This window comes from Camelina sativa, chromosome 2 (assembly GCF_000633955.1).
Source record: "Camelina sativa cultivar DH55 chromosome 2, Cs, whole genome shotgun sequence".
Taxonomy (NCBI): Eukaryota; Viridiplantae; Streptophyta; class Magnoliopsida; order Brassicales; family Brassicaceae; genus Camelina; species Camelina sativa.
Window position 1 is genome coordinate 24,041,523 of NC_025686.1, and position 25,016 is coordinate 24,066,538.

The 25,016-nt window shown below is 40.5% G+C and overlaps 10 protein-coding genes and 1 pseudogene across 13 annotated transcripts in view; 7 read left to right on the plus strand and 4 right to left on the minus strand.

Moving 5' to 3' along the window:
* Positions 11–1,884, plus strand: LOC104735224 (formin-like protein 13). The gene is made up of 7 exons (XM_010454975.2): positions 11–112; positions 186–280; positions 368–439; positions 524–640; positions 954–1,022; positions 1,123–1,189; positions 1,273–1,884. Exons 1-7 carry the CDS (start codon positions 61–63, stop codon positions 1,596–1,598), a joined length of 798 nt encoding a protein of 265 aa, XP_010453277.1. The 5' UTR covers positions 11–60; the 3' UTR covers positions 1,599–1,884.
* LOC104735235 (glycerophosphodiester phosphodiesterase GDPDL7-like) lies at positions 2,169–5,481 on the minus strand. The gene is made up of 9 exons (XM_010454986.1): positions 5,360–5,481; positions 5,132–5,265; positions 4,705–5,001; positions 4,507–4,616; positions 3,914–4,412; positions 3,505–3,825; positions 3,280–3,419; positions 2,719–3,202; positions 2,169–2,629 (listed from the first exon to the last, which is right to left on the minus strand). Exons 2-9 carry the CDS (start codon positions 5,241–5,243, stop codon positions 2,331–2,333), a joined length of 2,262 nt encoding a protein of 753 aa, XP_010453288.1. The 5' UTR covers positions 5,244–5,265; positions 5,360–5,481; the 3' UTR covers positions 2,169–2,330.
* Positions 7,085–10,154, plus strand: LOC104735245 (annotated as a pseudogene).
* Positions 10,197–12,860, plus strand: LOC104735253. The gene is made up of 9 exons (XM_010455008.1): positions 10,197–10,318; positions 10,407–10,457; positions 10,554–10,575; positions 10,681–10,792; positions 10,910–10,942; positions 11,539–11,664; positions 11,909–12,015; positions 12,107–12,178; positions 12,322–12,860. Exons 1-9 carry the CDS (start codon positions 10,274–10,276, stop codon positions 12,693–12,695), a joined length of 942 nt encoding a protein of 313 aa, XP_010453310.1. The 5' UTR covers positions 10,197–10,273; the 3' UTR covers positions 12,696–12,860.
* Positions 13,153–15,190, plus strand: LOC104735262. The gene is made up of 6 exons (XM_010455021.2): positions 13,153–13,311; positions 13,422–13,504; positions 13,595–13,760; positions 13,865–14,090; positions 14,179–14,660; positions 14,808–15,190. The coding sequence occupies exons 2-6, from the start codon at positions 13,474–13,476 to the stop codon at positions 14,959–14,961; spliced, it is 1,059 nt and encodes a 352-aa protein (XP_010453323.1). The 5' UTR covers positions 13,153–13,311; positions 13,422–13,473; the 3' UTR covers positions 14,962–15,190.
* Positions 15,246–16,639, minus strand: LOC104735271 (uric acid degradation bifunctional protein TTL). 2 transcript variants are annotated; one of them, XM_010455030.2, is made up of 4 exons: positions 16,338–16,639; positions 16,158–16,259; positions 15,901–16,057; positions 15,246–15,784 (listed from the first exon to the last, which is right to left on the minus strand). In XM_010455030.2, exons 1-4 carry the CDS (start codon positions 16,635–16,637, stop codon positions 15,348–15,350), a joined length of 996 nt encoding a protein of 331 aa, XP_010453332.2. In that variant the 5' UTR covers positions 16,638–16,639; the 3' UTR covers positions 15,246–15,347. The 2 variants fall into 2 exon arrangements, with proteins under 2 accessions (XP_010453332.2, XP_010453339.2); XM_010455037.2 differs by having other exon boundaries at positions 15,307–15,745.
* LOC104735298 (histone-binding protein MSI1-like) lies at positions 16,792–20,048 on the plus strand. Of its 2 annotated transcripts, XM_010455062.2 has the most exons (7): positions 16,792–17,244; positions 17,337–17,613; positions 18,709–18,758; positions 18,916–19,068; positions 19,237–19,361; positions 19,460–19,555; positions 19,649–20,048. In XM_010455062.2, exons 1-7 carry the CDS (start codon positions 16,900–16,902, stop codon positions 19,875–19,877), a joined length of 1,275 nt encoding a protein of 424 aa, XP_010453364.1. In that variant the 5' UTR covers positions 16,792–16,899; the 3' UTR covers positions 19,878–20,048. The 2 variants fall into 2 exon arrangements, with proteins under 2 accessions (XP_010453364.1, XP_010453369.1); XM_010455067.2 differs by lacking the exons at positions 18,709–18,758; positions 18,916–19,068; positions 19,237–19,361; positions 19,460–19,555 and adding exons at positions 17,835–17,987; positions 18,156–18,280; positions 18,379–18,474 and having other exon boundaries at positions 17,337–17,663.
* On the minus strand, positions 20,059–21,233 carry LOC104735284 (bifunctional bis(5'-adenosyl)-triphosphatase/adenylylsulfatase FHIT). Of its 2 annotated transcripts, none has more exons than XM_010455053.2 (5): positions 21,057–21,233; positions 20,857–20,974; positions 20,678–20,766; positions 20,417–20,515; positions 20,059–20,341 (listed from the first exon to the last, which is right to left on the minus strand). In XM_010455053.2, exons 1-5 carry the CDS (start codon positions 21,216–21,218, stop codon positions 20,222–20,224), a joined length of 588 nt encoding a protein of 195 aa, XP_010453355.1. In that variant the 5' UTR covers positions 21,219–21,233; the 3' UTR covers positions 20,059–20,221. The 2 variants fall into 2 exon arrangements, with proteins under 2 accessions (XP_010453355.1, XP_010453349.1); XM_010455047.2 differs by having other exon boundaries at positions 20,061–20,341; positions 20,621–20,766.
* On the plus strand, positions 21,289–22,272 carry LOC104735332. Its single transcript, XM_010455099.2, has 3 exons — positions 21,289–21,559; positions 21,640–21,872; positions 21,962–22,272. The coding sequence occupies exons 1-3, from the start codon at positions 21,347–21,349 to the stop codon at positions 22,149–22,151; spliced, it is 636 nt and encodes a 211-aa protein (XP_010453401.1). The 5' UTR covers positions 21,289–21,346; the 3' UTR covers positions 22,152–22,272.
* LOC104735323 (NAD(P)H-quinone oxidoreductase subunit N, chloroplastic-like) lies at positions 22,711–23,790 on the minus strand. Its single transcript, XM_010455087.2, has 4 exons — positions 23,373–23,790; positions 23,170–23,286; positions 23,001–23,086; positions 22,711–22,922 (listed from the first exon to the last, which is right to left on the minus strand). The coding sequence occupies exons 1-4, from the start codon at positions 23,739–23,741 to the stop codon at positions 22,865–22,867; spliced, it is 630 nt and encodes a 209-aa protein (XP_010453389.1). The 5' UTR covers positions 23,742–23,790; the 3' UTR covers positions 22,711–22,864.
* Positions 23,949–25,016, plus strand: part of LOC104735350 (ABC transporter B family member 25, mitochondrial) — a 9,672-nt gene continuing 8,604 nt past the window's right edge. Inside the window, exon 1 of the mRNA XM_019237154.1 lies at positions 23,949–24,127. Within this exon, the coding sequence (XP_019092699.1) occupies positions 24,022–24,127 (106 nt within the window). The 5' untranslated portion in view covers positions 23,949–24,021. The remainder of the gene's footprint in view (positions 24,128–25,016) is intronic.

The following is a 25,016-nucleotide window of genomic DNA, read 5'->3' on the forward strand; positions in this document are numbered from 1 at the left end:
CTGATGCTCTTTTGTTCCTCTTTTCATCAGGTAAAAAATTCTGAAAAATTTAAAAGAATAATGCAGACAATTTTATCTCTTGGGAACGCCCTAAACCAAGGAACGGCTAGGGGTGAGTTTGGCAATGGAATGTATCAACTCTGTATTTTATCTTTTATCCTGCTCTCAAAGTAGTTTTTGCCTAGGTGCTGCGGTTGGGTTTAAATTGGACAGTCTGCCAAAACTCAGTGAAACAAGGGCACGTAACAACCGTATGACTCTAATGCATTATCTATGCAAGGTAGCTATTTTAGTCTGTGCTTCTGTAGCTTTATGGATGTACTACGTAGATATAGCGAAATATATAGTCTGATGGAATCTTTTACAGATACTTGCTGAAAAAATTCCAGAAGTTTTAGATTTCACAAAAGAACTATCCTCACTGGAGCCGGCAACAAAGGTATTTAGTTTTAAATTTTCATGTTTCTGCGGAAATCTATAAGAAAACTTGAAACGGGCGTTAATTTCCTGAAGTTTGATACAGATTCAACTGAAGTTTCTGGCAGAAGAGATGCAAGCTATAAACAAGGGGCTGGAGAAAGTTGTTCAGGAACTATCCATGTCCGAAAATGATGGCCCAATCTCACATAATTTTAACGAGGTATTGCTGTCATTGATGGTAGTTTTCTCTATCAAGGCTTTTGCAAGGGAACAGAAAATATGTATGAAAAATTGATCTTCATAAGAAACACATACCGTTTACTGGGAGAATAATCAAGTCTAATAAGAAAGATAAGCAGGCCAACGAGGGTAGACAGTAAAAAAATTATGTGGCTAGTGAAGTTTAAGAGAAATATTCTTTATAATAACTAACTATGAACCATGCAACATGTTTGACACTAGAGAGTTGATAATTGATTCCTTTCATTCTTGTTTGATATCATATTAATCAAGGCTTTCAAAAATATTCTCAGATATTGAAGGAGTTCCTTCATTATGCAGAAGCAGAAGTAAGGTGCTTGGCTTCACTATATTCAGGAGTGGTATGTCCCCAAAAGCCCAATGTGCAATAGATATAATATACCTGCTCTGATCTACCTTTGGTTGAGAACTTGGTCAGAATAAATAAACAATGTATTGCAGGGAAGAAACGTGGATGGCTTAATTCTTTACTTTGGTGAAGACCCTGCTAAGTGCCCTTTTGAACAAGGTATGCAATCCTTTTCAGTAGCTTAATGTGAAACCATGTGTTCCAAAAGTTTTCTGAATCTAGTGAGTGGTTGTAAATTGCAGTGGTGTCGACTCTGCTAAACTTTGTAAGACTGTTCAATCGTGCACACGAAGAAAACGGAAAACAACTCGAGGCAGAAGCCAAGAAGAATGCTGCTGAAAAGGAGAAATCAAAACAAGGTGGATTAGATAAAGAAATCAAGAAGCCCTTGGATGAAGAAGTTGAGAAGGAGAAAACAAAAACAAGTGGATTAGATAAAGAATTCAAGAAGCCCTTGGATGAAAAAGTCAAGAATGAGAAAACAAAAACAAGTGGATTAGATAAAGAAATCAAGAAGCCCTTGGATGAAGAAGTCGAGAATGAGAAAACAAAAACAAGGGCTTCTTGAATAACAGGTTGTTCCGATTTCTAGATGGAAATGGTCCAGGACTGGACCGGCCTTGAGATGAAGCACCTGTGAAGGTGAAGGGCGTGCTTAATACTGGCTTATACCATGGAACAACAGAAGAAGTGGGATGTTAAGGACAACAATATTTTATCTTCTTAACGGCAAAGCTAACTTGTAAAGTAGGGGAGGGGTATAAGATACTGTAATTATATAAAGCAATAAACATAAATACATCATCGTACCACATGTTTGGTCAATCTAAGCAAGCAAATGTGATTTTGTTTTCCTCATGTGTGTCTTTTCCCATTTACTTCTTTAAAACTATGCAGGAGGCACTTTTGAGTTTTGCTCAAAATACTAGGGATAGTGAGAGTGAAAAAAATTTACTCCACTCAGAAGAAACAAGTGAGAAACTGTCTTTGATATTGTGATCCGATTACACAACACAACTGTTAAGGTGATTTTAGTAGATGCAGGAAAACCTTGTGGAGAGGGTTTGTCAGGGAAAATAGAAGACAAAATATTCAAATTTGGTAGATAGTTTTTTTTTTTTTTTTTTTTTTNACAAAATTTGGTAGATAGTCAAGATTCCAGTTTCTGAACTAATCGTCAAGAGCACATTTGATCGTTGTGTGCATGTGTGTGTAAATTGTAGTAACGTATAATAAAAACATGTAGCATAAGTGTCAACAAGAGGATTTCATATTACAAACTGTTTGCATCAATCTATATTTACGCAACACAGAGGACTCCCAAGGCCAGCATTGCCAGCAAGGAAAGGCCGAGATTAGCGGCGATAGCAACAGTGCCTGAAGGAGGGGGATGTGGCTTAGATCCTTCAGCTTCATTAGAGGCTTCCAATTTTGCAACTGGAGGCAGAGGCGGATCAATCACGTCTTTGGCATCAAGAGGCGGGTTCGGGGCACCAGCCGGTGGTTGTGCTTCCTTGTCTGCCACGGCTAATAGAGCGCCAGCTTCTGCTGGTAAGATGGCGTAGGGCTGATCTTTGTTCAAATCTGAGCATGGACTCCCTGCATTTGCATCAAATATAAATTGATCAGCCTTTATCTCTGTTTTGTACATATCTTGGTTATGCATATATTGTTTTTTCATGACTTACTCAAGTATCTAGTAGCGGTGGCAGGGAACTCCGTGATGACTCCATCAACGCCACTCCCTGCAATGAATGTTGCAAGCTCAACCGTAGGATCAGAGAAGTAGTCGAATGCTACGGAGATGTACTCGTTCCTCAGCACCGAAACGTAAACAGAGATATTCCCTTTGTGCATTTCCTCCACCACATTAGTTTTCCCTGTGACAAAGCTTTGGGAGACGGTGAAGAGGGAAGTTCTCTTGAGATTCACGGCATCTGCATGCTTCTTTATTTCATCGATGGATGGCTTGGGAGCATCTCCAATCTCCTTGTCAATGCTCAAGACTCTGGTGTACGGAGGAACAGCCTCAAAACTAGCCAGGACAGAGCTGTCATCTGACTGAATTAAAACCCTCTGAGTAGATTGCTTGTCGAGTGTGGAATTGGCCAGAGCCGACTTAACTGCGTCAACAACTCCTAAGCCTTTCTTTGAGGCTAAATAAGCAGCATTCTGTTAACAAACAAGGTGTTAGAGGAGCTTCCTTGAGTAAAATTTAAAAGCATTTGGGAGTTCAAAAAAAGGCTTACCTCTATGTTGATCATAACTCCGGGAACTTTCTTTGCTTTGCTGAATTCAAGAAATTCAGTAAGAGTTGTGAACTTCCCAACGTTCTTGTTTGCTGGGTTTCTTACGAAGCCCGTGGAAGTGAAGGGGTTCCCAATTTGTGCTGAAGAGAAATAAATCCTATGTCAGTGGTTTAACCAAGTATCAGATAGTTTCATAAATCTATAGAAAAGAAACCAGTTTCTTACGCTTCACAGATTGAATCTCAGCCCAGGTGAGATCAAAAGAGAAAATGCCGTTGGTAGGCTGGACCTCAGGAACACTGGTGGCTCGGGACATGAAGGTAGTCATAGCGGTGGTACTTGCTGTGAGGTCTGCAGAATCATGGCAGAAAGCAATTCCGTCTTTGGACATCTGAACAGAACAGTCAATCACGTCTGCTCCATCACTGACTGCTTTCTCGTAAGCCAGATCAGTGCAGCCTGGATAGTCCCCGCTTGCTCCATTGTGAGTTATAACTAACGCATTCCCTATTTTGGGGAGATTGCCCTTTTGGTGAGAAAAGCAACCTGCAAGAACACAGACGTGTGGGGCGTTAGCTTCTTCCTAATAACCAAATATTTGTGGATACATCTATATAAGATGAAGTTAACTCACTAATGGCTTGTGATGCTGTTGGCGGGAAATCGGTGATGATGCCATCAACAGAGAACTGGCCATTGTCCACAAACTGGAGATACTCAGCTGAGGGATCAAAGCTGTAGTTGAAGCTGGTGCGCATGTCATTGGCAAAACCAGAAGCATAGACCTCTAGACCGGCTTTGTGAGCATCAGCCACAAAGGTGGTGGCGGGTTTAAGGTACTTAGCCGTGTCAACGGGCCAAATGTAGTCTTTGGGTACAAGAACGCCTGAAGCAAAGGCCTTGATTGCTGCGAGGTTCTGTTGAAGTTCGCTGTACTTCTTGTTGGTGGTGGGCTCAATTGCCTCAGGTTCTTTGAACTCGAAGATGAGCTTTGTCTTGGCTCTGCCTGCGTCCATCCCTATGCTCTTCAAGAAACCGATCTCCGGAGATGAGATGACATTAATGCCGCGGAATTGCAAGCTTCTTAAGTACTCGGCTGCGCTTAACTTGTGTTCCATGTAGAAGGCATCGTACTGCATATATGATTTTATTTATTTTTAATGAATCAACAAGATTGTACGTTCCCTATGTTGCTCAATCATATGCTCATAAGAGAAGAAGTGGTACCTGAACGCTCAACCAGAACTTGGGAGGCTTGGTTCCGAGGACGTCCTCCACAGCGGAAACCGGCATTTGGCCGTCGAAGATGCTGGGACGAGAGAAGATGTTCTGGATGACTGCTCAAGAATACAAAACATGAGAATGTGTACTGGTGGTGGAGAGGGAGAGTAGTGTTGAAGGTAAAAAAAGAGAAAGAAGACATACGAGAGACATTGGAGAAGATGGTTTCGGCATCGTAATCAATGACAAACCATCCCTTGAGGTCCTGACCGTTGACCTTGTAAGTCTTTTGGGCTTTGGCGAAGAGCGTTGAGATGGTGGTTGCATTGTCAAGTCTGATATCTGACAAGCAAAGACCCACACCGTCCTTAGTCATCTGAAGGTTGCATAACATCGTGAGGCCAGGCGAGCTGGTGCTAACAGCCATGTCGTTTGCAGGGGCGCTTGACTCCGGGAAAAGACCAGAGAATCCGCCTCTAGCGACAACCGCAGGCTCTAGTCCTGAAAGACAAAAGAGAGGTATGGCTTCTTATAAGAAACAAACAAATATGGTTATGTACTACGAGCATGTTCATCATATGTATACTACCAAGAATAAAAAATCATACATGTAAAGTAAAATGATACATACCGTTAAGGGTGAGCCATTTCTTGGCAGGAACAGCCGCGGCAGCAGCAGGAGCCCTGGGAGCCCCAACACATGAGTGTATAAAAAAGGACAAAAGGATGATAAACCTCAGCATATCTGTGTTTATTAATCAAATCCTGTTTGTAACACAAAGGCAAAAAAGCTATTATGAGACGTACGCAAACAAATTAAATTTTTTTAAAAAATGAAAAAGAGGTTAAGAAATCGCACAATGCGAAAGCAAGAACATAAGCCCCTTCTCCTCTTTCTGCCTCCTTGTGCTTCTTTACCCTGTATGGGTTTGAGATTGTGAAAAAAGAAAAAGATGAAGAAAAACGGAAGCTTGGGGCTAAAGAAAGAAGGGACGTTGTAAAATGGGGGAATGAGGAAAAAGAAAGTTAATTAATAGTAAGAAAGAAAATTGTTCATCCCATTTATGGCTTGAACACCCATTTAAACCTATTTTTATCTCCCTTTAATTACCGCGTTTCTGTCGTTCGTTGCATGAATCTTCCATGACATAAAAAAATACGTATATATTAATTACTTCCTCCATTCTTCACAATTTTGCACATATAATAATTTTTTACACGTACAAATATAAAAAGTCGATATTAGAACCTGACATCGAACTGATCGAAGGTGTGCCATTCCATCTTGTTATGAAAAGTTCAAAGTTGAGCCATGCATGGAATCGAAGTATTCATTCCACCGGCCGTAGTATACTTAACAGAGGAAGTAGTTTTATAACATGAGAATTTGGTGTTTGGATGAAAGATATGTTTTACAAGCAAGAAAAGAAAACAAACTTACACTTGTTTGAGCTGTAATACAACTCTTGGATGTCCCTGCTATATAATGGGTCTAGTCTACCCTACTTAACGACTATCATTACGTATTTACCTTATGGTCAAGGAATACATAATAAGTTGTTCCAGCTTCCATGTCAAGTTTTAGTTTTTTTTTTTTTGGGTGTGAAGGAAATACAATGTTTTTGGTCTTGTATTTTATGGAATATTGGAGAAGATGCACACACATAGAACGATGGATTTGAACCACCGAACGACAAAGTTGGTGTTAATTGGGTAAAATTTATTACTTAGGATCAAAAAGTCATTTGGTCTTCATGGGTAAAAAAGATTATTTAGGATCAAAAGTCATTTGGTCATGGCCATTTTCATCGGATCCCACATAAGTAATGTGGTGCCCGTGCCTTTGACGTCTTATTTTGCACTCAAACACAGCTTTTGAATGTTGCGATCGTGAGTACTAATGATAAGGTCCGGAAAGGAGCTTGGGGTGTGACAAATTAATCAATGCCCCATTAGCAATATGGGATCATAAAAACGACTAATCACTTAGAAAAATCAGTATATCATTGACAAAATTAGACGACTATGGAGTCAAAAAGGATCCCACATATTGGAACTGACTCTAAAATGAAAAGAAGAAAAGAATTAATCAGTTTTAGCAAGTAAAGTTTTAGTACTATTAAACATGTAAAACAACTTTTTCATCATTCATTATCACGTGTTCTCTGTGTATCTGCATTGTATACTTTTTGTCCGATGTTAATTATATCAGTTTTTCTGTATCCGATTTCAATGCAATAAATGAATTAGGCGTTAAAAAAAGAAAGCGAACAATTCAGAGATTTGAATTCCTCAGACTTCAGAACTTTTGAACGTTCAAAAATTTCGTAACGGATGACGAATCGAATCTCGGATAAGTTAATTCCATCCATGCATTGGCTTTACATAAAGATTTGACTTTTGAAATTTGTTTGTTTTCTTTTTGGGAAGTTCAGACTTGTGAAGAAAAAGCATTGAACAAAATGAACATATTCGAAAAAGGAGAATAGTACAGTTTTTATTGGGAAACATTGAAGAAACCGAAAAGGCTCAAACCGCCCTTTATAAAAGGAAAGCCAAAGGGAAAGGAAGAACCAACTCTAATCGACGCGAGTTTATATATAAACTAGAGACGACCCGAACCCGGACCCCACAACAGTTGCAAAATAGAGAGAAAGAGAGTTTTCGTTGTTTCAAAAAATTAAAATCAATCTCACAAAAACCTCTTTGCGATTCCCCGTTGGCTCTCTCTCACAGTCACACACAGATCTCTCTCTCTTCTTCTTCTTCCTCCCATGGATCCCGCTTCTTCTTCTTCCTCTTCTTCTACAAATCAGCGTAACCGAATCGTCTCTTCTGGTATACACTCTTCTCCCCCTCTCTCATTATTTATTACTCTTTCGCATCTCTTTGATTTCTCGAATTAACCAAATCCCCCAATTGAACCCAAACCAAACCCTAGAGCATTATAGAGCCGTTAATTATGTTCGTTTTCTATTCTCTCTGGTTTCTACTTCTAACGAGATATATGTTTGACTTCGCGCAGGGGAACGACCAGTGATGGCGGTTAATGGCGTCAACCAGGTAATTCAATTCAATTCAATTCAATTCTTCTTCTTCTTCTACTATCTTAAATCTTTCTGTAAACCAAATTAGGTTAAAGTGCCTTGTTCGTTTCACCAGCAGGTTTCTTCGCACGAAGTTGGAAGGAACATTGTATCTTCTTCTTCGTCTTCTTCAATTACTCCTTCTCTTGGTCCCGCTCCATACTTCAATGTTCTTCAACCCCCTACTAATGTCTATCATTACGATTGGGATGTTACAAATCCTGGTACTATTTGTGTTCTTCTCTCTCTCTCTCTTTCGTATATAATCCCCTTTTGGCTTGTGAGAGTACTTAATTGGATTGTTGTGTGTGTTCTCTAGGGTATGCACAAAGCATTAACAGTTGGGATGGATATCAGCATTATGCTACTAACCCTGAAGGCATGCATGTGCCACAGGTTAGTTATGACTTGTCCTATTACTATGTTTTATCTTCCTTCTTCGTTACATTATTAACTTGGTTGTTCTTTATTTTTTCAGATTGTCTACAATGACAATTCATCTGTTATGTACCATCCTGGTTATGGCTTCAACCCTTATACATCTATGATGTTGGAGGGCCAAATCCCAGTCTCCCCTGCCTTTTACCAACCTTATGGTGCACCTTCTGCTACGTATTATACTCCCTCTGATATTGACCCATCATCTGCTTATATGATTCCTTTTGGTCAATATGGTGGTGTCAATTTTCTTGGGAATCAAGGGGACAACTCTTTAACATCTCCTATACCTTATCCTCAGACGATGGGTATACTTGGCCCATACGACCAGAATGCTTCACAGGTTAACACTCTTCTCTTATGTTTTAACTTTTATGGGCTGCTTAGGTGAACATATTTTTACAGGAAGAACTACATTAGCACCCCTTATTATTAGTATGATGGTTATTTTAATACTCAACCTATAAGATCCATGAAATTTTCTCATTTATAACTCAAGCTTTCGTTTCTTCTTCCCTTTAATGGTTTCGGAGAATGGAAGCGTTTTTGGCAGACTCATCAAATTCAAATTAGTGTACAGTTTCATGGGCTTATCGCATGTTGTTGACATCTTCTTCTATCAGGTGACTTTGCATGGGAGTGGAGTTGCTTCAAGCTCGTCTTTGGGAGGGTATTATCATGTAGGATCTTACCAGAATCCTAGCTCTGTCGCCCCATATTATGGAGTTGATAATCGAGTCAGAGTAACCCCTGACATAGGTAAAAGGCGAGAGAAGGAGCAGGGCCCTGTATCTACCACCAATGATCTGTATGGTAATCGAGGACCACGGTCATCAAGCCGGGTAAAGAGCAAGATCAGCTCCAAACCTGGCTCTACTACTGATGATTCAACGAGTGATTCAAGTACAGCTGGACCAAATCCCAGTTTGTACAACCATCCAGAATTTGTGACAGAATATAAGAACGCCAAATTCTTTATCGTCAAGTCATTTAGTGAAGACAATGTCCACAGGAGTATCAAATACAATGTCTGGGCCAGCACACCGCATGGCAACAAAAAACTAGATACGGCTTATCGAGAGGCTGAGAAGATGGGTGGGAAGTGCCCAATCTTTCTGTTCTTCTCGGTATGGCTTTTTTTCTGTTGAAGTAATAGTATATATGTAACTGATATGTTCCTTCTTATAGCAATTGGAAGACAACTTTCAGTTGCTTCAAGGAACCAGTGAGATTAACGAAAAGTTCAAAATCTTGCAGGTAAATGCTAGTGGGCAATTCTGTGGGGTGTCCGAAATGGTCGGACCTGTAGACTTTGAAAAGGATGCTGGTTACTGGCAGCAAGACAGGTGGAGTGGGCAGTTCCCAGTGAAATGGCATATTGTGAAAGATGTACCGAATAACCGATTTAGTCATATACTTTTACAAAACAATGAGAACAAGCCGGTGACACACAGCCGAGACTCGCAGGAGGTGGGTCTTATAATCATTTATTTCTCTCTGTCTTAATAGTTGGTGTTGTATTTTGGAGGAAAGTTTTGCTTCAATAGTCTGTCGTGGTATTAGACTGAAGGGCATGTAAGGCTTGGTAGAAAAAAGCTTGCATTCGTTTGAATCCTTAAATTAGATGTTGCATGCATTAACTAACGGAAAATCTATGTTTGTGGGTGATGTGACTAAATTGATGAAACTGTAACAGGTGAAACTACGTCAGGGGATTGAGATGCTCAGAATCTTCAAAGAATATGAGGCACATACATCGATCCTCGAAGATTTCGGCTACTATGATGAGAGAGAGAGGCAGAAGATGGAACGAAGAAAGAAGCTGGGAAAGAAGAGACCTCAGTGGAGCAGCTATCAGAGCGTCTTCAAGCTGTCACAGTAGAAGATGGAAAGGAGGGGAAAAAAGAAGAGTTAATAACTGATTGATACAGTTAGTAGTAAGTAGAAGGAGACAATTCTTTTTTGGTAACAATAAGCAATTGGGGTTCTCTGTTTTTCCATTCGGGTGGGGTGGGGGTGTTTGTATACTAGAAAAAAAAGGCAAGGATGAAAAGAAAAAATCCAATTCCTTGTAGGGTTTGTCAGCAATTGTGACTATTGTAGCATTATGCGGAAACGACGCCGTTTTCAGGTTATAAAAGAAAAGAAAAAAAGTTGGTATCATTCATTGGTGCTCCGTGTCATTCATTCTCCTTGTTCCTTTAGAAACATCTAAAAATCAATTCTCAAGTCTCTGTAGTTCTTCTCTAATGGCGTCTTCTTCTTTCGTACGAATCGCTGTTGTCGGAGACATTGTAATGTTATTTCCTCCCTCTCTCTCTCTCGCAAAGCCATCGTTGATCTTTTTGTGTAGTCTTACCTTTTTCGTGTTCTGTGTTAAAGCATGGCTTCTGGAATCTAGATGAAGATCAAAAGGCTCTTCGGCTACTGCAGGTCCTTTGATTTCTTTCCATCTTTGTAAACCCCTTTTCATGTTCACTTCCCCGTCGCTTATGAACCCTAAATTCCTTTTCTGAACATGATTTGCAGCCTCACTTGGTTCTCTTCACAGGCAAGCTTCTCTGTTACTTTCGACGAATTGACTTCCTTTTCGACTTTTTTCTTTAATCTACTTTTTCTTCATATACTACCCTTTGATGATTTTGATTAAGTTCAGGTGATTTTGGTGAGGAAGATGTCCCACTTGTGCAGAGCGTTGCTGCTCTTCCTTTCCCAAAAGCAGTTATTTTGGGTAATCACGATGCCTGGAACACCCAGAAGTTCTCAAGGTTAGCACTAACCTTTTTTTCTTTCTGATTTACCGTTTTTTTCGAACATTGGTCTTGGTCTTGTGCTTTGATTTCTAATAGTGAGGGTTTCTATTGTCTGGTTTATGTTTCTTTCAGCAAACCAAACGGCGTTCAAATGCAACTCGATAGGTGAGTTTTCCACTATTTGCTTGTGCTTTTGACACTCATGCTACATCAAGAAGTAGTACATACCTGTGATCACTTACTGCTTTTGGTTGTCAATTTTAACCCACATGTGGTTTTGCTTGCTCCTTTAGTTTTTCTACCTGGTATTCTTGTGTTGTTACATGTTATGTAAACGATGCTGCTGCAATGCTTGTTTATTTTCTTTATTGTTCAGAAATTTGGTATTTAATGAACATCACTCAAAGTTAATTCGATGTTAGAGCTACTTGAGATAACTATCAAGTTGTTTGATTTGATATATGATCTCTATTCATAGGTTTATTAAGACTTTCTTCCGAGAACCCCATATATAGAGGAAAGAGGACTCATCGTGAGACCCATCTCCGGGAACTAGATTTAGAGAGAGGGTTTATTGGTTGAAAGTTGAAACAAAGGAAATGTGTGCTTTTGGTGTTCTTGATTCGTTTGCAAAAAAAGAGCTTGTGATTTTTCTGTTTGTGATCCTTAGTTCTATTTCCTGTAGTTTTTGGTTTTGATTTACTGGATACAGACTCCGAAAAGTTTTCTTGTGCTTTTTTGTTTTCCTCTGCAATCAACAGCCTTGGTGACGAGCATGTAGGATATCAACGCTTGGACTTCCCCTCATTGAAGCTCAGTATTGTTGGTGGTCGACCCTTTTCACATGGGGGGAATCAATTGCACCGGAAAAAGCTTCTTGTCAAGAGGTTAGTATTTTTGACTGGCATCTTCATGTATGTTCTATATGAAATATGTATGGGTCAGAATAGCTTTTCGTCTTCCAAGAAGAAAAGAAAAAAACCTTGGAATAACTATGTTCATAAGAAAATGAGTTGATAATTTTAGTGAATCTGTAGCTCTTTCTATACTTGAACTCTAGTGATTAGGGATAGCAATTTAACCACCCTGGATTCAAGTCTGAGAAAACTACAATTCATTGAACACTTCTAGGTACGGAGTTCGTGATATGGATACTAGTGCTGGGAGTATATGCCGAGCTGCACATGGAACACCAGAAGATCATGTGGCGATAATTCTTGCTCATAATGGGCCAACAGGTGCATCAACCTATAAAACTCCTCCCTTATTGGTCTAGTCTTAAGCCAGTCAGGTTTGAACTTATAAGGATAAGGTTTATGTGTTTTTCAGGTCTTGGTTCTCAAGCAGAGGATATATGTGGAAAAGACTGGGGGGATGAAGGCGGTGACCATGGTGATCAAGGTAAAGTAAGCTGCCATCTTTTTAATTTGGCATTAGTAGCATTATCCTTGCTCATTCTATAGTTAGTTTGGTGACAGATGCAGAACGCTATGCGGGAATAGAAGCTAGTGTTTATTGATAAGAAACCTCATTTAATGTTTCAGATCTAGAACAGGCAATACGCCAGCTGAAGGATACAACAAAGCTATCGATTCCTTTAGTCGTGTTTGGACACATGCATAAGGAGTTGGAATCAGGGAAAGGAAATCGGAAAATGGTTGTGCAAGATAGTGACAACCAGATTGTTTATTTGAACGGTGCAATAGTTCCAAGAGTTAAGAGGGCAAAGGAAAACTGTCAGGGAGATTGTTTGAGTGGAGCAGATGAGTCTGAGAAGAGTGGCAACACAACAAGAGCTTTCACATTGGTGGAGGTTTCTGATGGAAAAATCAAGAAAATAGCAGAAGTATGGGTACAAGTAAACGGAAGTATTGCCAAGATTGTGGAGGAGAAGACTTTGTTCGAGGATGCAACCTGATTACTCAGTTTTCATTTTGCCGTCTTATATTTGAGATCTTATATATTGGTAATGAAGGGAAAGTCATGAAAGATTAACGCGCACTATGAATGTTATTACGAGACTTTTGTGGTGTATGTAGGAAAAACAAGAATGCTATGGATTTATCGAAAATATGTTCTCTCACTGGTGCATTTCTCTTGTTAGCTGCTTTAGCCTCTCCAGTTTCCAAAAGGAGTTCGATATAAACTTGTTAAGCTCCCAGCCTCCCCTGTAAAGAGGTGTAGATGTTATATTACAACAACGCCCATCCCTCGTCACGTTCATCCAATATTTGGTTATTAGACATCTTTTGAAATTTATCAAAGTATTCAGGACAATATGGTAATTTTACATATTTTGTCTTGGAGAACAAGTCCAGAAGTCCTTATCCTCTAGCCCACTGGATTAGCCCAAGTAGAAGAAAAAAAAAAAACAATTACGCAAATTTGGCAGAAGAATTAGGGAAAAGAACAAACGAGAACGAACCCTACTTGTGTTCCTACCTTGTTCTTCGCTTTTTTTTTTCGTCTCTCTCAAACTACGATTCGCGATTTTTCAGACGAATACACAACGATCGACTCATTTCTGACTGAACGTAAGTTTCTCTTATTATCGCTCTTCGAAGGTTTATGTCGTTATTGAAAATGGCGTTAGTATAAAGTATAAACCTTTACTTAAAGAGAATCCAAAATTCGAATGTAACAGAACGGAAGCTAGTTATGGAATTTTTGCGTGGAGTAGACCCTCAAGTGCAGTGATGCTTCTGAGACAGCTAAAACAATTTACCTGTAACAAAGCTAAAACCCTTTCTTTACCAATGTCTCAAATCTGTTGCTGAAATGTTTTTTCTTACCCCCCGCTACGATGTCGGTTTGCAGTGTCTGCTGCGCGCAGAAATGGTGTTTTCGGAACTGATGTTAAACAGCTTACAAGGTTCTATGGCTCTCCTGCTGTTTGCGAATCTCTGACAACAACAACCTCTAAGGTTTACAAAAGACTGTCTAAAGAGGATCGGCGAGTTTTGGTTGAGTCTTATGTCAACGAGTAAGTCATTCTCTCCGCCGATTACTTTCACATGTCAACTAGATAGTATTATGTGCAGCTGAGTCTCAAAGTCTTGTTGAACATGCGGTTCTGTTTGTATGCAGATACAGAGCAAGTAATGCTGGTAAATTCCCTACACTAAGCGCTACTCTCAAGGCAGTGGGAGGCTCTCGTTACATTCTCAGGGTGATCTTACAAGAGCTGAAACTCAGACCAAAAGCAGATGTGCCAATTGTAGCTAAAGCTCTCTCAGAAGTCTCAGTCTCTCCTTCTGTGCCAGATGGTTCTTCCTCGCACTTCTCTCCTGTCGTTGTTGAACCTGAGTTACAAGTAAAATATCTTGCTTTGTTGTGATCAGTTTAATTTCCTTAGGCTTCACTTATCACTTGGCTTAGTTATCCTCGTTTCTGTTTTATAGGCTGGCGGTCTGGACATTGAGATAGGAAGTGAGCAGAGGCAGGACATAATAGATTCTTCTCTCTCTGGTTCTGATGGTGAAAGTAATGTCCAGGGCAACAACAACATTACTGCAACAGATGACAAAAGAGAAACGGAGACAAGTCAGAGAATAGAAGTAGAGGTATCTTTAAAAAACTCGGAGACTGAGGAAGAGGGAAACGTGATGCATTTAGGTAATCAAGAGTCCATATCTGACCATCTTGAAGGAGCTGCTGTTTCAGCAGATGATGAAAGTAATCTCCAGGGCAACAACAACCTTGTCATTACTGCAACAGAGGACACAAAAGAAACGGAGACAAGTCAGAGAATGGAAGTAGGGGTATGTCTAAAAAACTCGGAGACTGAGGAAGAGGGAAACTTGTCTCACTTAGGTAATCAAGAGTCGAAAGCAGACCATCTTGAAGGAGCTGTTACAGCAGATGTTGTGCCTACTGAGTCCAGGTATTTTGTGCATACAACTAGGTCTCTCCTTAGCTGGTCCGATCCATATTTTAGGACAATTTGGTTAATTAATAGAAAAAAAGTCAATTCAAGTTGATCATATTGGCACCGCTTCAGTTTGAATTCTTGTATCTTTTGTTTTTACAGACAAGTTTCAGAGACAGGAGCAGATGAGGTGAAAGAGACAGGCGCTCATGAAGTGAAAGAGACAGGAGCTGGTGAGGTGAAAGAAGAAAGGTCAAGTGCGTGGAGCAACCTATTGTCATTTGCGAAAGATTTTGCAAGCATCTGGAGAAGGTAGATATAGCGAGGGAGCTTTAGACACGTTCTGGAGGGGTAGGTAGAGGAGTGTGAATTATATTCACTAGTAGAAACTGTTTTGATTTGGCAATTTTGCTCAAAGGTTTGGAATCTCCCGAGATCAGAACACAACTTTTCTAGTGTCTAGTTTTGTGATTGACCATTTTGTACAAAGGGTTAGAATCTTCCAAGATGTCTAACATAGTAATCTAAACTATTATTGTCCTGCTCACAATTGAGTCTAGATCAAAACTCATATTTGACAAAATTACAACTCCAACGAAATACGTACTCGAATGAAGACCTTATTTTATAGCAAATTTGATACATGTTCCAGTAGTGGTTCAGGAAAAACCAAATGTGCTGGAGCAGACAGCGGTAGCAGCTCTAGCTCCCACGGTATGTGGAGAAAGAAAATGGTGCAAGCAACAGTGGCACATGGAAATGCTCAAATTTCTGAGATTCTGTAACTCGAAATACAATCGAAACATAGGGAAAGAAGCAGCCTGGGCAATACTTTGCAGTGTTGAAGCTTATTCTATATGTCCCAGGATTCAAAGCCTCAACCAGATCCATCAGTGGCCCACTGCGCCCATCTTTATCAGTAGCTGAAGTGCCCACACTAGACCAGACCCCACCACCTCCGTGACCAAAGGAAGGACCGTTAGTAGTACCACTCCACACTTCTAAGTGCACTTCAACACCTGCAGCTGGAGCACCACGTGAAACGTCCAAGACATGAGTCGTGATTGGTGGCCTACTTCTCTTGATAGCTTTTGATTTAGCTGCAACATTCAAATGTCCTCCTATGATTCTCAGACGATCTTAAGTAGAAAAAAGTCACACAGATAACAAACATAGCCATGAGGGTACATACTTGATATCATACTGACTCGTTCAAACCCACACACAAAACTTTGAAAAGGAAAGGATTTGGTACCTTGAGGTGTAGTTGAAATAGGAGAGCTAGAGCTGTCAGCTTCTGATACAACTCTAGCCTTATCAGAGAAGAGCTTTGCCATTCGTAGCTCTGTTATTTTCATTTGTTCCGTAGCAGCAATCTCAAGTTCCACTATTGGCCTATTTTCATACCTTTCCTAAAATAAATACATAAAAGACACGATTTGATGAATATATAACTGTTTCATTCACTCACACACACAGAACAAAACTGATTTTGGAAATGCCAATTTGGACCTTTAACGCAGCGAGCATCTCAGCGTGAGTCTTGCCAGAGGCGCAAATAATGAAGATAAATCCAAACTTTTTCTTGTAACGTACATTCCAATCAGCAAGCTCCTAAGAAATTTGAAAGCAAAATTGATAAATTTACTGAAGAGATGAAAAAAAAGAAAGAAATGTGAAGATCCATCTCACCTTTAAAGCAGAAGAAGAGGTTGAAGCAAAGGCTGTGGACTGCTCTGCTTTGCTCCGACGAGCAAAATCGGAGTTGATAGAAGATGAAGGAGTATCACCGATCTGAGGATGAGCAGAGAATGCTTCAAGCCAAGCTGTCACATTAACAAGGTTGAACCAGATGTCTCTTGCAGTATAGATTGCTGCTTCTAATGATTCAAACGGAGCTGAATCCACCATCAGCTTCGCGAAATCGGAGCTTCCACAGCAAACCTTCCATTCATCTTCTCCGATCTCCATCTCTCTCTTTTCACCGATCATCGTTCTGTTGACTAGTGTTAAGATGATTAGTATGTTCTACTAGGTGGGCCTAAATGGGCCTGTTCTTAAATGGGCCTTTTTGAAAAAAACCAAGGCCTGTCTCTTTATCTTCTTCCTTTTTAAATTCATCTTCTTCTATATCTGAATTATACAGAAACAGAAGAGAGACTCTACAAACAATATTTTTGTAAAAGAGATCTGTTTTAGGGTTTTGCCTTGTGGCTTGTGGCTTGTGGCGGGAATAACAGAGACAATCGCCGAGATGGGGAAAGATGAGGAGGAAATGAGAGGAGAGATCGAGGAGAGACTAATCAATGAAGAGTACAAGATCTGGAAGAAGAACACACCTTTCCTCTACGATCTCGTCATTACTCACGCTCTTGAGTGGCCTTCACTCACTGTTGAATGGCTCCCGGAGCGTGAGGAGCCTGCCGGTAAAGACTACTCCGTTCAGAAGATGATTCTCGGTACCCACACTTCCGAGAACGAACCCAATTACTTGATGTTAGCTCAAGTTCAGCTTCCCCTTGATGACACTGAGAGCGAAGCTCGTCAGTATGATGATGACCGCTCTGAATTTGGTGGCTTCGGCTGCGCCACCGGAAAGGTACTCTCTTTTTTGTTCCTTACCTTCCAAATTTTGAAATAGATTTTAGGGTTCAAATGAGTTTTTAAAAGGTGATTACTTTGCTTGCGTAGGTGCAAATTATGCAGCAAATTAATCATGAAGGAGAGGTCAATCGAGCTCGCTACATGCCTCAAAACCCTTTCATGATTGCTACCAAAACAGTTAATGCGGAGGTGTATGTTTTCGATTACAGTTTGCATCCATCTAAGCCTCCACTTGATGGGGCTTGTAATCCTGATTTAAGGCTCAGAGGTCACAGCTCTGAAGGATATGGCCTCTCTTGGAGTAAGTTCAAGGAGGGTCATTTGCTTAGCGGCTCTGATGATGCTCAGATCTGCTTGTGGGATACCAAAGCTGCGCCTAAAAACAGGGTTCTTGACGCTCAGCAGATCTTCAAGGTAAAATTCTTGGATTCTTATCTGTCTTGGACTGTTGTTTTGCATCATTTTAGAAGGCAAAGCATTGTATCTGATTTACGGAAACAGTCAAACTTTATGAAAGCATGTAGACTGATATAATGTTTGTGGTTTCTGTGTTTTCCTTGCTGATGATTATTTTCTTATATTAAGGCTCATGAAGGCGTCGTGGAAGATGTTGCATGGCATTTGAGACATGAACACCTGTTTGGATCTGTTGGTGATGACCAATACCTTCTTATATGGGATCTGCGTTCTCCATCTGCCACTAAACCAGTACAGTCTGTTGTTGCTCACTCCATGGAGGTGCGTTAGCTTTATGAGCATTAGGCTAGTTTGCTTGCTCTATCTTATCTCAATAGAAATTCAACTAAACTGTTGTTTTGGTTAATGAGCTTATTATCGTAAACACACAAAACAATTGAATTGTATTTGCTGTATTTGTTAATTGTGGGCTTGTTTGAAATGCCTCAGGTTAACTGTTTAGCCTTCAACCCATTTAATGAGTGGGTCGTGGCAACAGGGTCAACTGATAAGACTGTCAAATTATTCGATCTACGGAAGCTAAGCAGCGCTCTTCACACATTTGATAGCCATAAGTAAGAACAATGTGCCATAAATTTAGAGATGGATTGTTGTTACTAAGAGCTAAAGTAAAAGCAGTACGCTAACCTAAATTATTTGTTTTGATCACCAGGGAGGAGGTTTTCCAAGTTGGTTGGAACCCGAAGAATGAGACAATCTTAGCATCATGTTGCCTTGGTAGAAGGCTTATGGTTTGGGACCTTAGCAGGTCTGGGCTCAACGCTTAATTGCTTAGTTATAAAATGGTCATGTTTCGTCATGTAGGAGTTATATTGATGTGTTTGAGGGTATCTTATGACAGGATCGATGAGGAACAGACTGTGGAGGATGCAGAGGACGGCCCACCAGAGCTGCTGTTTATTCACGGTGGTCACACTAGCAAAATCTCAGACTTCTCATGGAATCCTTGTGAAGATTGGGTGATTTCCAGTGTTGCTGAAGNTCAAAGCTGCGGGTAAAAACAGGGTTCTTGACGCTCATCAGATCTTTAAGGTAAAATTCTTTGATTCTTATCTGTTTTGCATCATTATAGAAGGCAAAGCATTGTATCTGATTTACGGAAACAGTCAAACTCTATGAAAGCATGTAGACAGATATAATGTTGTGGTTTCTGTGTTTTCCTTGCTGATGGTTGTTTTCTCAATTTAAGGCTCATGAAGGCGTCGTAGAAGATGTTGCATGGCATTTGAGACATGAACACCTGTTTGGATCTGTTGGTGATGACCAATACCTTCTTATATGGGATCTGCGTTCTCCATCTGCCACTAAACCAGTACAGTCTGTTGTTGCTCACTCCATGGAGGTGCGTTAGCTTTATGAGCATTAGGCTAGTTTGCTTGCTCTATCTTATCTCAATAGAAATTCAACTAAACTGTTGTTTTGGTTAATGAGCTTATTATCGTAAACACACAAAACAATTGAATTGTATTTGCTGTATTTGTTAATTGTGGGCTTGTTTGAAATGCCTCAGGTTAACTGTTTAGCCTTCAACCCATTTAATGAGTGGGTCGTGGCAACAGGGTCAACTGATAAGACTGTCAAATTATTCGATCTACGGAAGCTAAGCAGCGCTCTTCACACATTTGATAGCCATAAGTAAGAACAATGTGCCATAAATTTAGAGATGGATTGTTGTTACTAAGAGCTAAAGTAAAAGCAGTACGCTAACCTAAATTATTTGTTTTGATCACCAGGGAGGAGGTTTTCCAAGTTGGCTGGAACCCGAAGAATGAGACAATCTTAGCATCATGTTGCCTTGGTAGAAGGCTTATGGTTTGGGACCTTAGCAGGTCTGGGCTCAACGCTTAATTGCTTAGTTATAAAATGGTCATGTTTCGTCATGTAGGAGTTATATTGATGTGTTTGAGGGTATCTTATGACAGGATCGATGAGGAACAGACTGTGGAGGATGCAGAGGACGGCCCACCAGAGCTGCTGTTTATTCACGGTGGTCACACTAGCAAAATCTCAGACTTCTCATGGAATCCTTGTGAAGATTGGGTGATTTCCAGTGTTGCTGAAGACAACATACTCCAAATATGGCAGATGGCTGAGAACATTTACCATGACGAGGATGATGCTCCAGGGGAAGAACCATCAAAGGCTTCTTAGTTTATTGTTTAGTATCCACAGCGTACTGATATGTGACAATATTTTATACATCTCTGCTTTTGATCAGTTCAAGTATCTAGTGTTGTTCATTGTGTAAACTGTAAAATGAGGCATGAGATGATGGTGGCAAGTGGGATTCTTTTCTTTAAAAATGGAAGAGTTGATTCTAATGCCGTTAAGAAATGTCAACCAAAATGATAAACGCTTAATTTATGCCCAAGATTGGGTCGAGATTACAAGATTGAATCCAAGTCTCTGACACCAAACATTAAACTGAGAGTCGCTTGTCACAATGGTCTTATTAATACTACTAAATAGCTTGGTTTGATACTGATAAATGATAACTAGCAATCGAAAAGAGATCTGTATTGGGAAGCCTCGTCAGCCATCTCCTGAATGCTCCTATCAACCCGCTCTATGTCTAGATCAAGCTTCTGCTTCAGTTCCTTCTCCTTCTCATCAAGCTACAAAACAAGATACCACAATAAGATTTGTATAAAACCAAAGCTAGGAATGTGACCAAAGTGCAGGAAACTTACAGCATCATAGACTTCATCATTCTTCTCAAAGTCACCACCTTTACGAGGCATGATGTGAATGTGTACATGGGGAACAGTCTGTCCCGCCTGAGGGCCATCCTGAAGGTTTTTAGAGCAATCATTTCAATTCTAATCCTTTCAAATTCAGGACACACACACAAACAACTGAATTTGGAGAGAAAGAAAGAGATGTTGTAAAGTTACTTGGATTGCTAATGTAAGAGAAGATGCATTATGGAAGGACTCAAGCTTAGAGCCAACCTTCTGAGCAGTAAGCCACAGATCACTAGTCTCATCAGCTGTGAGATCAGTAAAACGCGGCACAAGGCGTCTCGGGCAGACAAGAACATGTGCTCGTGTGGTTAAAGTCATACAAAGGAACTCAATTTACACAACAAAACCAAAATACTTAAAAGAAAGCCAAAAAAAAAAAAGGATATGACCAGGAAGAAGCGGACGGAGATTAACCATAGCGTAAGAGAAAGGTGTTGCGTAGAACACTTCACGCGGATCGATTTTGTAAGGTCCAAATACGTACGACGAACACGTTGACGACATCTGCATCAATCGAAACACTCTATAATAAATCCTCCTAAATTGTAAAGTAGAGCAAAAATGGTGAATCGTATAACGAACTTGCCTCTCTCCGATAACGAATACTGGACAAGATCGTCTTCCCGGTGACTTGCAGCTTCAGCATCTCAGCTCCGCCTCCGTCGCCATTAAAGTCACAGTAAACAACCTTTCCCTTTTCTTTCTTATGGGCTTGAATTGGGCCTTTACTGACCTCTGTTGAAATCATAAAGCCCAAAGAAGTTATTAAATCAATTAAAAATTGAGTTGAGAAAGAGAGAGTGATGATAATAAATTCAGCAAAAAAGATAAGATTTTTACAGATTCTGCCTCGATCAAAAGAACTCAATTCCAGCAATGTGGAGCGGGAGCGTCACCGGAGCATTGACTGTGGCGGTGCCACCTACCGTCGCAGCCTGTCGTCCAAAACCCTTTCTCGTCTCCTCTTCCTTTCCCAAGCAGACGAAGAAACTCCATCTCTCTCCGCCGTCTCTGTCTCTACTACCATCACATTTCTCATCCTCTTTCGTAACCGCTGCTACTTCAGCTGAGCAACAGTCTGATAAAAAGGTTCTTCTTTTCTCTATCTTTCTCCTCTCAACTGATCAAACCGTATCCAAGCAGCTTACGTTTTTTATGGATGATTGCAGGATGAGAGCACCAAGTATCACTTTTTGGTTGCAAATGCTAAATTCATGCTTGATGAAGAGGAACACTTCCAGGAGCAATTGTTTGAACGTCTTCGTTACTACGGTGAGCGTGACCTAGAACAAGACTTTTGGCTTGTGATTGAGCCTAAGTTCCTTGACAATTACCCCAAAATTACTCAAAGGCTTCGTCGTCCTGCTGTTGCTCTTGTTTCCACCAATGGCCCCTGGATCACGTTAGAACCCTTATCCCTAACTCTCTTTTTTTTAACAAAACTATGTTCCGCTTTCACACACACCACATTGATGTTTTGTTTTATGGCAGGTTTATGAAGTTAAGGTTGGATCGTGTTCTGTATGATTCCTTTGAAGCTACCTCTATTGATGAAGCTTTGGCCTCCAATCCTGCTACTCTTGAGTTCGATAAGCCTAAAAATTGGGTGGCGCCATACCCCAAGTATGAACCTGGATGGTGGGATACCTTCTTGCCGAAAGTTAAAGAATCTGTAGTTTAGAACTTTGCCATCTGTTTTGTTTTGCATTCTCCAGTCCAGCTTTGTCTTAGTGCCTTAAAGTTTTGTACTGAGCTTATTATCAAGTCTATATCTTTCGTAATGTTGTTTCTACTTTAAAGTTTCCTGCTTGCATACGCCACTGACTCAAGGTTAAGCATAGAATTGACAATAGAAAGCATCTTCACATTAATGCTCCATCAAAGTCTTAAGGGTGACATATATGTACACTTCCCATGAGGATATTTGCAAGAATCTTATGTGTAAGCTCTAGGTATTAAGTTGTCTCGTAACAGGTGGGTGATATGCCTATTCCCTTTAGAACTTTGCAAAAGATCTGAAACTTTCGAGTTTCAAAACGGTTTTTGTGGGCTTAGAACATGTTGTAACTCGTTGTGTCTACTAGACTGTCTAGTGACTGGAGTTGATTATAGTTACACAGGTTTCTGTCTTTCTGATCAATCATGTGTGTTCTGAGTTTTACCTCTGGACTGCTCTGTATCTAAGCGTGTGCCATCACTGATTATGAGTACTTTCATTTGTGACAAAGCAGAGTCAGAAATTATCAGTAACTACTCCATGAGAATAAAAGGGTCTATATATTACAAAATAACAAGCACAATTTTCAAATTTTATACATGATGAGTTTGCTACACTTGCAGGATATGTATTCATGAAAAAACTATACACGGTACGCTCCACTTGTGCCATATAAGTTATTCTTGTGCAGCTAGATTTGCAATTTCTGCTAGAGGCTTCCACACGAACTTTCTCCTGCAGGGGGATGGGTAATGGTCACGCAAAGTGCAAGCATAGATAATGTGATCATATGGGAAGGAATGATATGCTCACCAGTTGCCACATTCAGCAATAACTCTGACATTAGGACGGAGAGAGGGAAGCAAAGCAAGAAATTGGAGTTCAGACTTGGAGAGAACCTGAGTTGTTGATAAGATATATAAATGGAAAGATGAGATGCAGCAATGTGGGAGACAGTATATCATATGAGAAAAACGCAAACCTTTGCTTCGAGGACCCATAAGACAAGACCCTTGGCACCAGGGGGAAGAGCAGAGAGCCTGTAATCAACTTCTGGTGGATAATACCACCTTGCTATAGGTTGTTTCCCAAGGTGAGCCTAGAAGAATAGAAGAGACATGATTGACACTAAAAATTTGATTGAAACAAGATTAGAGAATAAGATCTCGATGTAATGAGACATACAGGGCAAACAGGGTAGTTCTTCAGGAGGGTAGTCTCAGGGTCACCAAGGCCTCGAGCAGAGATATCAAGAAAATAGTAACCTTGCATTTTGAGTCGGTTAAGATAACGACCTTCGTAGCCACCCTCATGAGGAGCGTAAATGGCGATTGCCTTGTGCTCTTCAACATCTTGAAGCCAACGCCCAATGTCTGGCTTCACCAGGTCACCTCCGATGTAATCAACTATACTGCTACATCTCACTCCATTGCTTCTTCTTCTCTTACTCCTAGGATTCACAAAAGAAGGACCAACTGTTTTGATCTTCTTCACTTGCGAGGCTTCAAAGCACGGTGGTGCCACACGTTGTATACATACTGCACGGCTTCCCATTTCTTCACTAACAATGACGTCTTGTGGAAGTAGCTCATAATAATAACCATTGCTTGACGACGACGATGATGATGAAAGAATGGTTGAGAAACGACGACTCATTCGACAAGGGGATAGACACAACTGGGCTTCAAATTTATTGGGCTTTATATTTTAGGCCCATTAAAACACCGTCTAACGTCGTGACATGTTTAAGCTAGCTCGGGGAGTAAGATTAGGGAGAGTCATCGCCGGAGCAAAAAAAAAAAGACAAGTCTGTGAAACTTTCGGACAAGAAGGGATGTCGAGAGGATCTCGGCTCGTTAGGGCTCCAGGGCTATTGCTCTGTCGTTCTTATCTTCACCCTCAACCAAAAATCCCATCTTTTTCATACCGTCTTCGCTCTGGTCATCTTGTTCATCATAATGGTTTCTCAAGTTTCATCAGACGTAACTCAATCCGAACATCTCCCACTATCAATGCCTTCCTCACCGATCCTTCACCATCCCCAATCCCAATTCGTTTCGTTCAACGGAGTTCAATGCTTAACAGCCGTCTCTTGTCGACTTCTACACCCAACCCCGACCAAGCCGACACCCAGACTAAGGAAATCAAACCGGCTAAACCGGACTCAGAGTCGGCTATGGCTGACATGAAGATTCTCCGTACGCTTGCTGGCTATTTGTGGATGAGAGACAACCCAGAGTTCCGGTTTAGGGTCGTTGCTGCTTTGGGTTTTCTCGTTGGTGCTAAGGTCTTGAATGTTCAGGTGCCTTTCTTATTCAAATTGGCTGTTGATTGGCTTGGTTCAGCTACTGGAACTGGTGCTTCTCTTACAACCTTTGCTTCTGCAAACCCTTCTCTTGTTACTGCTTTTGGTACTCCTGCTGCTGTTCTCATTGGATATGGAATTGCTCGGACGGGTTCTTCTGCTTTTAATGGTAACTCTCAGTTGCTCTTTATTTTTAACAGAGACGAAAAGAATGTACTTTTCACTCTTGGTCTTACTACTTTTATCTTCGCAGAACTTCGTACTGCTGTGTTTTCCAAGGTAGCTCTTCGAACAATTCGATCAGTTTCTAGAAAGGTATGTTGCTGCTCTTACTATCTTGTGAATAGATATTTTTTATGGTGTACTCTCCATATGTATCAATAATCTTCACATGATGCCTTTGTAGGTGTTCTCACATTTACATGATCTTGACCTTCGTTACCACCTTAGGTATTCATCTCCTCTCTCTTAGCCTTGCGAGTAATTTCAATCACTCCTTCTTTGCTTAGTTTCATAACAGAATT